The sequence below is a fragment of the Gossypium hirsutum genome, chromosome A05, assembly GCF_007990345.1.
Source record: "Gossypium hirsutum isolate 1008001.06 chromosome A05, Gossypium_hirsutum_v2.1, whole genome shotgun sequence".
NCBI classification, from domain to species: Eukaryota; Viridiplantae; Streptophyta; class Magnoliopsida; order Malvales; family Malvaceae; genus Gossypium; species Gossypium hirsutum.
Window position 1 is genome coordinate 34737835 of NC_053428.1, and position 9816 is coordinate 34747650.

Here is a 9816-nt window from a genome sequence, read left to right on the forward strand (position 1 = left end):
TTTATACTTTAAGGGTTAATTAGGGTTTAGGGTCTAGTATTTGGGGTTTATGGTTTAGAGTTTATGGTATAGGGTTAGGGTCTTAGCATTGTTCAATGATTTAGGGGTTATGCTATCAGGGTTTAAGGTTAGGGTTTTAGCCGGTAAGCAATAAGATTTTAATTTTAGTGTTTTAGGGTTTAGGTATATAGTTTAGTGCTTAAGGTTCAGGGTTTAGGGTATATGGTTTTAGGATTTAAGGTTTAATTTTGGAATTAAAAACTTAAAAAGTTAAAATTTAATATTTTAGTTACAAAGGTAAATAAAAAATTTAAAAAAAATGATAATCTCAGCAGGAAAATTTGAAATAAAAAAGCATAGAAAAATATTTCTTAAAAATGAAAAAAATATTAAAAATGAGCTATAGTGGCATTTGTAATAAAAAACGCCACTAAAAGTTGACCTATACCGGCGTTTTAAATAAAAAAACCGCAAATATTTGAGTTTTAATAGGTTAAACGGCGTTGTTTTTATTTTCATACTCTTTATCCCCAAGTAACCCCCGATACTTAGTATTTTTTCCCAAAACAAAGTTTCCCCTATACCCTCAGTTTCCCCAAATCAAACCCTAAGTTGCTTTCCTCCATATTTCACCGATTCAAGGCCTGAGCTTGGTGTTTCTTCTCAATCAATCTTCCTTTCTTTTTTTAACTCTCTTTCTCTCTCAAATCCTCGATTCCACTTCACTCTCCAGATTTCCAAGGTAATATTCAAACCTTTCTTACGTTTTTTTTTAATCCTGTTACTTTCATGTCATCACGAAAGATCCCAATCATGACATTGCTGTTCTCCAGGCTGAGCCACAGCATAAGTTCAGTCCTTCGCTGTCAAGCTCGACTTATTTTTCAGATGGTTCCTTAAGCCGAGTTCCTGATTCACTTACCGAATCAAAAACAGTTAACTGGAAGGTTATTGCCGCCAGAGATTTCGGCTCTGCTGAACTTGTTAGTTGTCTGGTACTTGACATATAGGTGAATCAAGAACCATGTAGGATGCAATTTATGATATTTATTGCCTGGAATTTGTAGAAATGATGTTAGGGAATTCTAAAGTAGATAATATACCCTGTCCGGAGGTTCAGAATTGGGGATTGTCTTTTGTCTGTGGTTCACCTTCGGTCATGTTACCGGATGTTAGTATCTAATGCAAGGATCCCAGCCTATTTCAATGTGTAGTAAATAGCATTGTAGTAAATTAAAGGAAATTCTATCGTCTTGATTATAATATGAGCATATAGAGCTTTTATAAGTATACAAGTTCATTATTAATTCATTTTCCACCTTTCATTATTATCTTAGTAATGCCTAGTTGTGCCAAACTTCACAAAGAAATGAAAATCAAATGGAGATATATATACAACCACATGAAACTAAGTTTATTGCTTGGCTACTAATTTACTTCAAATTTGGTGTCTTTCTTCCTCTGTAGCTTATGGCTAGTGCAAATATTTAGATACGGCTTTCCAAGCAATACATGTTAGAAATATAAGCATAATCCTGTTACTTTCATTTATTTTCATGGGGAGTGGTGGTTTTTTTTCCTTCACTGGCAAACAGAAGGTCAGGTAACTTTAATTTCTAAGTCTCTGTTTACAAATACAAATACATAAGTTTATGTTCATTGTTGAATGTATGGCGTTCCATAAAGGTTAGGCTGATTGGATGGTGCTCTCGGTTTCCTTGGTTAAATATTTTGTTTCTTTTAATGGTATTGAGCTTGGTCCTATTTCTCCTCACAATGGTCTTTATTAGGGTGACTTGATTTCATTGTATTTGTTTATTTTGTGCACAAAGGGCTTCTATTTTTTTTATCATTTTATTTGTTAATTCCCACCTGTTATTAGCAAATATAATTAATATTATACCAATCATTAAATGTTGTTTATTTTTAGAACTCATTTGATTGTTTTGTCGACCAAAAACAGACTTCTGTTCTTCAAATGCAATGAGTAGATTATTAGAGATCAATCCCAAGCATCTCCAAATAAACCCTCAAGAAAACATTTCCAATTCAATCAAGGTAAACATTGTCTTCCCTAACATTTATGTTTCTTTCAACATGTTTTTCCTTTTATGTTTTTAATGTTTATGATGAAAGATTCAACATCTCTAGAAACTAAATCAAAACAAAGTCCAGATAGGATTTACAGGATAAAGCATGTAAATGGATAACAACTAAAACGAGTGTGACCACATCTCTATATTTTTTGGAACACTATCATGCATGTGTTTAATATCTACCATGTTTATAGTTTTAAAAAGCTCTTCCTTGAATTGCAATTTTTTTTTGACTTAATTCATTTTTAAAATTATTTTTCGAATACAACTATGAGGTTATTATAATATGTATAATTTCAAAACTGACTTACTCCATTGGATCGTAAAAATATGGAGTAAAAATATGTTTGATAATATGGATCGTAATAATAAGGAGGAAACCCAAATCCGGTTGGCACCATCTCTTTCCTAGGAGTAACCTTCTTCACTTCAACTCTCTTGTTGTATAATAGATGGAAATTAGTTCGCAAAACAAGGTTGGCTGACTCCTCTGCTTCATATGTCACAAACCCAAACCCTCTGCTTCTCTTAGTTTCTTTGTCATGTATTACCACTGCATCAACTATGCTTGAGAAAAAAAAATTATTTATTAATTTAGACATACTCTGCTCATTGATAAAATTAGCGAAAAATGCCGCTTAGTTAGACCCTCTTTTTCTTTTGTATAAATGCCCCTTAAAGTCCCTGTACTTTTTGCAACTGAACAAATTAGTCCCTCTCTGAAGAAAACAGATTAATGGGGACCATGTACTCCATATTAACAATTTCTACTCATGCATATATGACACGTGTCTAACTATGATTAGTTAAACTTGAAAACATTTTAAATAAATTAATATATATAATATGAAAAATCTATAAAAATTTCTAAAATTTAATTATCGTAATATAAAACTTTCATATATAAAAACCCTAAATTAGCCCAAATTATTTCAATTGAATAAGTATGAATAAGTGGTTGTAATATAATTATAGGTATAATCATAAGTAATGCATTACTTAATGTCTGTAAACTATAAACTATACAACAAACATAAACTTTATGAAAGAATTAAAGCTTTTATCCCTATCCCTATTGTTAAGAGAAATTCGTGAGCATCGATTAAAAAAAATTAATCTCTATAAACTATACAACAGACATAAACTTAATGTTAAAATTATAACTAACTTGATAATCCTACCTTAATGTTTATAAATTGCTATTATTAATGTGAGCAAAAATTCAATTGAAATCTATTAAGTTTTGTTGATGTTGAGTTCAAAGCTCAATCGAAATGAGTAAGTTGATTACTTATTATTTATTAAAATTTATAATCAAAGCGGGGATTTCACTTATTATATATTATTTTCAATTTGGTTTAAATATTTATAATATAAAATGAACATATGACTTATCAATTTTAATTTATTTTAAACAAGAAAATTATTAATTTGACCAAAATCAAGTGGATTTGATTAAATTGGTTAAAACCAAAGCCGATGGATCAATTACTACTGAATGTTGATCAATAGGTTGATTATGTATAAAAAACCGAATTAACCAGTTTCATTTAACGTTGGTAAATGTGAACAAATATTGTAGTGATTCCTTACTCTTTCTGTAAAAGCCGGTACATGAGTTTGTAATGGTCTTAATCTTTTAGGTCTTAAAGTTCACCTTATATTAATTGTTAATATAACTAAGTTTGCATCTTTGTAATTTTGATTTTGTTATTAAAATAAATTTAGTGATAACCAATAAGTGGTTGAGTGTGGACTTAGACATTGGACCAGACCTGATTCTTGTAGCTTAATTATTATTTGAAGTATAAATAAGTATGAATAAGTTTTTATATTTGGTTCAACTTAATTATTATTTGATTCAATTTAAGTATGAATAAGTATGAATTAATTTTATTACCATGTAGCTTGCTTGCCCATTAAAATTACAACAATAGTTGACCTTCTCTCCAACTTTATTTTAAATATTTTAAAGATTCAAAGTATATAGGCTGGAAACCTGACGGGTTGCCTTATATCGAGCTGTAAGATATAATGGATCCTCCTTAGGTGTAACAACGCCACGTATGATGAATCTTAAAAAATTCAAAAAGACTTGAAAAAAGTTCTATCGAGCTCATTTACTATTGAATATTTATATAACCTTAATTTATTTCCAATTTACTTATAAAAATTAAACTACGATTCTTTTTTGATATTATTATATTCAAATTACTATTTTTTTATATTAATAATGTTTTATTTTAATATTTAATATTTTTAAAGGTATTTGTATAAAAAAAAAGATTTCAAAAAAAGTTCTATGGAGCTTATAAATAATTCTATCGACCTTAAAAAAGATTTAGAAATTTCAACGACTGAAGGGCCACTTATAAATAATTTTATCAATACAATAATATTGATCATTGTTTAAATATATTATAATATAAAAATTAAACTATGATTCTTTTTGATATTATTATATTCAAATTACAATTGTTTTATATAAATAATGTTTGATTTTAATATTTAATAATTTTAAATGTCTTTAAAAGTTATAACTAATTTTATCAAAATAGTATTAATATTGATCATTACTTAAATAAATTACATAACTTACATAACTCATATAACTTACATAATTTACATAACAACTTACATAACTCACATTACTTAAATAAATTACATAACTCACATAACGTACATAACAACTTACATAACTTAACTAATACATGTAGTTTAATCTAATAATTTCCTTAAAAGCATATAGTTTAAAGTTCAAATTTCATAACTTATATAATCTACATAACTTACATAAAACATAAATATATATCATATCAAGACTTACATAACAAACAACTTACTCGTGTAACTTATTGCCAACTTTAGACTTCAACAACTACGAAATGGATAGGACTTGGATGAATTTCTCAAGGGCAAGCAACGAGTATCAAAATGGAGTGCAATCTTTTTTAGTTTTTGCATTTCACAATTCAAGCCAAGAGAATATGATTCTTTGCCCGTGTAAGAAGTGTGGCAATATCTATTGGCATTATCGTGAAGTTGTCTACGGACATCTAATTGTTGATGGCTTCATTCGGGGGTATAAAAAATGGATTTTCCATGGAGAGTGTACACCTAGTGGAGCCTCTTCGACTATTAATCCAGGTTATCCTTATAGTGGTTATCGTCAGTATGTTAGAGAAGATGACATGGAAGGTATGATGCGGGATGCATTTAATATGCGGAGTGAAGGTTTCCAATCATTTCCACCAAACTATGTTGCATCCGATGATTATAATATCGGTGGGAATACTTTTATGGAAACGAGAAGAAGTGTACCGGATGAACAACCGAATGAAGAAGCGGCGGAGTTCTACACGTTACTTGGTGAAATGAATGAAGAACTTTATGAGGGATCAAAATTTTAAAAAATGTCATTCTGTATTCGCCTTTTCCACATAAAATGTTTGGGAGGGTGGACCGGAAACTCTTTGACAATGCTGTTAGAGCTTTTGAGAGAAATGTTCCCGTTTGCAAAAATCCCTCAATCATGTAAAGACATGAAGAAAGTGATAAAAGATTTGGGCCTTGGGTACAACAAAATTCATAGTTGCCTAAATGATTGCATGTTGTATTGGGGTGATCGGAGAAATCAACAGTCTTGTCATGTTTGCGGTAAATCTCGTTGGATGAATAGAGATGCAGAAGATGCTAATGAGGATGAATATGGGCCACAGTCAATAAGGAAGCCAAACAAGATTTTGCGATATTTCCCGCTAATCCTAAGGCTTCAAAGGCTATTCATGTCATCAAAGACAGTCGAGTTTATGACGTGGCATCATGATCAACGAACGGGTGATGGATTATTAAGGCATCCTGCAGATTCTTTAGCATGGAAATCATTTGACAATAAATTTTCAAGCTTTGCAAGTGATCCTCGGAGTGTAAGGCTCGGGTTAGCATCTGACGGATTGAATCCTTTTAAAATCATGAGCACCTCGTACAGTACTTGGCCTGTGGTTCTTGTTCCTTATAATTTGTCTCCATGGCTCTGCATGAAGCAATCTTCTTTGATATTATCTATGATTATCCCTGGAGAGAAAGGCCCCGGAAATGATATTGACATATATCTGCAGCCACTTATTGAAGAGTTAAAACAATTATGGGCGGGTATTGAGACGTATGATGTATTGAGAAAGGAGAACTTTTACCTACGTGCTGCTTTGCTGTGGACAATTAATGATTTCCCGACATATGCGAATTTATCTGGTTGGAGTATCGGAGGACGTTATGCTTGTCCTTGTTGTGCTGCTCAAACGTGTTCACAGTGGTTATATAATGGGAAGAAGTTCTGCTATATGGGGCATCATCGGTGGTTAGATGAAAATCATAGCTATAGATTTCAGAGGGCTTTATTTGATGGTACTGAAGAGTTGAAAGAAGCTCCTGAGCAGACCATTGGATTTGAAATCTTATTCATGTTAAAAGATATGGATTTTAGTTACGGGAAGCTGAATCAACCATCTAACAGGCAAACAAATAGACGATCAAGGGATGAATCTAATGATGAATCTGACGAGGAGGATGACCCTAATGAGGCGGACTTGTGGAAGAAAAGAAGTATTTACTATTGTTGTTATTTCTTACTAAAATTTTAACTATTTTATGTGTTGCAGGAAAAATGCCTAGAAGAAGATTAAGAGATCTAAGTATTGTACAGAATACTACAAATTCGGAAGAAGTAAGTACTGAACAGCAGACAGTTGTTGGATCTTCAAGCGTGCTGGAGACACTTGACGAGTCTGTGGAATTTCAAAGTAATGTTAAGTTTATTTTACAAATTGTATTAAATTTTATTACTGATTTATTTTTAAATTTCAATATAGTAATAATATATTATTTTTCAGCTGAAAATGGTCGGACGTGCAGAGGTCGAGGACGTACGCTCCTAACAGATTTATATAACTTAAATTCTGTCGAGCGTGTCAAAGTAACTAGAAACAGCCATGGTCAGCCTGTTGGATAAGAAGCTCGACTTTTAGCAGGCTATTTGGGCATTATAGCACGAAATGCCAATATGTTGCCCATCAACTACGAATCATGGCATAACATGCCTGATAGCAATAAAAATCAAGCTCTCTCTAATATTAAGGTAACAAAACGTTAATGTAATTTATAATACTTTGGTTTAAGTTTCATTTATATTTACTTCCTAAACTTGTGTTTTTTAGGAGAGGTTTGCTTTAGAGGTCTCTGATGCCTATATCAAGAAGGCATTGGGTAAAAAATGGAGAGACCATAAAAGCATTTTGAAAAAAGAATATTTTAAAAAACCCATAAGCCTCGAAGAAAAATTGCAAAATGTCCCACCGGGAATGCTGAGGTACCAATGGGAAGATGCGGTTCGATTTTGGAATTCGAAGAAAGGAGAGGTATTATGTACTTGCAAACTTTTATAAATTTTTCGGTTTATAGTATTTACTATATACATAATAATAATTTCATTATGTAGGATCGTGAGCGAGTTGGAACAAGTAGCAGGCAAAAACAAAAATTTACGCACACGGCAGGATCGAGAAGTTTTGCTTGTGTAGCTCAGGCCGCGGTACTATGGATTTATTAATTCTATCAAGTATTAATGACTTTTTACTATTAAATAATATTTACTACTATATTGTAGGAAGCCTCGTCTGGTCAAAAAGTTGGACGCCTTCAGTTTTTTGACATTACGCACAGGAAAAAAGATGGAACTCCGATGACATCTGAGGCTGCAGAAATTATGGTATATTTACTTAATAAAATTTGATTCATTATAAATATTTATAATATTTAATTATAATGTTTTAATTCATTGTTTTTATTAGTTTAATTTAAATAATGTTATGTTGTATTCCTTTTTATTGTATATTTCGTTTCTAACTCTTTAACTGATTTATTAGGAGAAACTAAAAGATAAGATGGCAGAGTATGAAGCGACTGCTTCGACTAATAGTTCTGTTAATTTTGAGGATATTGATAACAGAATTATTAATGAAGTTTTGGGTCCTGAAAGGTATAGTCGGGTTAGATTTCAAGGATCTGGTGTTAACCCGACCCAATATTTTGGATCCACCTCGCACCAATACATGCCTTCCGGGAGTCAAAGTCAAGCTGAAGTTCAGAGGCTAAAAGATCAGATAGTTCAGATACAAGCTAGCACAGATGAGCAAATTTCTCAACTTAGAGTAGAGGCAGCAGCGAGGGAGGCGGAGTAGAAACGAAAATACAATGAACTCCAGCTATAGCTTCAGTCTATGATGACTATGTTCCAGCAATTTCAAAATCCCCCATCTTAGACATTTGTTTTCTTGTAATTTTTAACATTATTGTAAGAATATTTTGAATATTCATTTACAATTTATATAATATATTTTTCGTATAATTTGTATTATTTAAATTTGCGGGTTTTGGTTGGATTTCATGGTATATTTGTTGTTTTTGGTTGGATTTCTTGCAGGAGGGTTGGATATAGGTGCAAAAATACATATTGCAAAATTGGGCAAATTAGCGGCGTTTTTTATAAAAGCGCCGCTAAAAGTCCTGGTCTTTAGTGGCGTTTTTTTAAAAAGCGCCGCGAAAAGTCCTGGTCTTTAGCGGCGTTTTTTAAAAAAGCCGCGCGAAAAGTCCTGGTCTTTAGCGGTGTTTTTTAAGAAAGCGCCGTTAAAGACTAGGACTTTTAGCGGCGTTTTTTTCAAAAAAACGCCGCCAATTTTACCGGCGTTACATATAGCGACGTTTTTAGCGGTGCTTAAAAACGCCACTAAAGGCAAAAAAAACGCCGCTAAAACTCTGTTTTCCTGTAGTGAATTTGATCTTTGTCCAGCCAACCACTAAATATTCAATCCTTCAATTTGGCCCTCAATTTTTCTTTTCGTTCCAATTTAGCTCTTTTCGTATGATTTTGAATTTCGGCACACCAATTTCATTCCTAATAAGAAAAACCCAAGTTTAATAGCATCTTATTCAATAATTAGCCAAAAATAAATACATTAAAAACACAAATTTAACTTGTTATCAAAGGTCCAATTAACTAAGCTTTAATTAAGTAATTAAGGTTAATTAAGGTTTAATCCAAATATATAAGACAATTTTAAGTGGAACATATCATCTTCTTCATTCTCTTCTAACTGGCCAAGCTTAATAAGATAAAGAAAAATCCATTTTTGAAGTCTTTACTTTCTATCCTCAATTTTAAGGTAATTCCAAGTAATTTTCTTGTAATTTTTATGTTTTTGAGATCATGAGAGCTTGATTTAGCTAGCCGATGTACCAATTTGTAAAACTATTAAAGTTTTTGAAAGTTTTAATTGTTGATTTCTTGAAGAAATTGGTGTTAATTTGATAGATTTTAAGCTTAGATTATGAAAAAAAAAGACTAGATTGTAATGTTTGGTTGTCAATTTTGTACATAAGGACTAAAGTGAATAAAATGCGAAACTGATGTGAAATTTTGGTGATAATAGATAGTAGAGGGTCTATAATGAAGGTAATTGAGGTCAGTTTTCAAACTGAAGCTCAATATTGAAAGTTATGGCTATTTCGATTTCAGGGACTAAATTGAATAAAATATAAAAAATTAGGGGTATTGAACAAAATAAAATTGCATAGGTTCATTCATGTCATGATATAATGAATAAATGTTTAATATTGATTAATTGAATGAAATAATTGTATAGATCGAGAATTGGATCAAATTAGA

At 31.4% G+C, this 9816-nt stretch overlaps 1 protein-coding gene and 1 long non-coding RNA gene across 2 annotated transcripts; both read left to right on the plus strand.

Moving 5' to 3' along the window:
* The first annotated feature begins 534 nt into the window (after window positions 1–534).
* Window positions 535–6895, plus strand: LOC107944941 (uncharacterized). The gene is made up of 4 exons (XR_005926553.1): window positions 535–742; window positions 834–1010; window positions 1964–2058; window positions 6755–6895. It is a non-coding gene; the product is annotated as an uncharacterized lncRNA (long non-coding RNA).
* Window positions 6896–7309: 414 nt separating this feature from the next.
* Window positions 7310–8496, plus strand: LOC107952808 (uncharacterized). Its single transcript, XM_041112299.1, has 3 exons — window positions 7310–7683; window positions 7759–7860; window positions 8018–8496. Exons 2-3 carry the CDS (start codon window positions 7834–7836, stop codon window positions 8330–8332), a joined length of 342 nt encoding a protein of 113 aa, XP_040968233.1. The 5' UTR covers window positions 7310–7683; window positions 7759–7833; the 3' UTR covers window positions 8333–8496.
* The last annotated feature ends 1320 nt before the right edge of the window (window positions 8497–9816 follow it).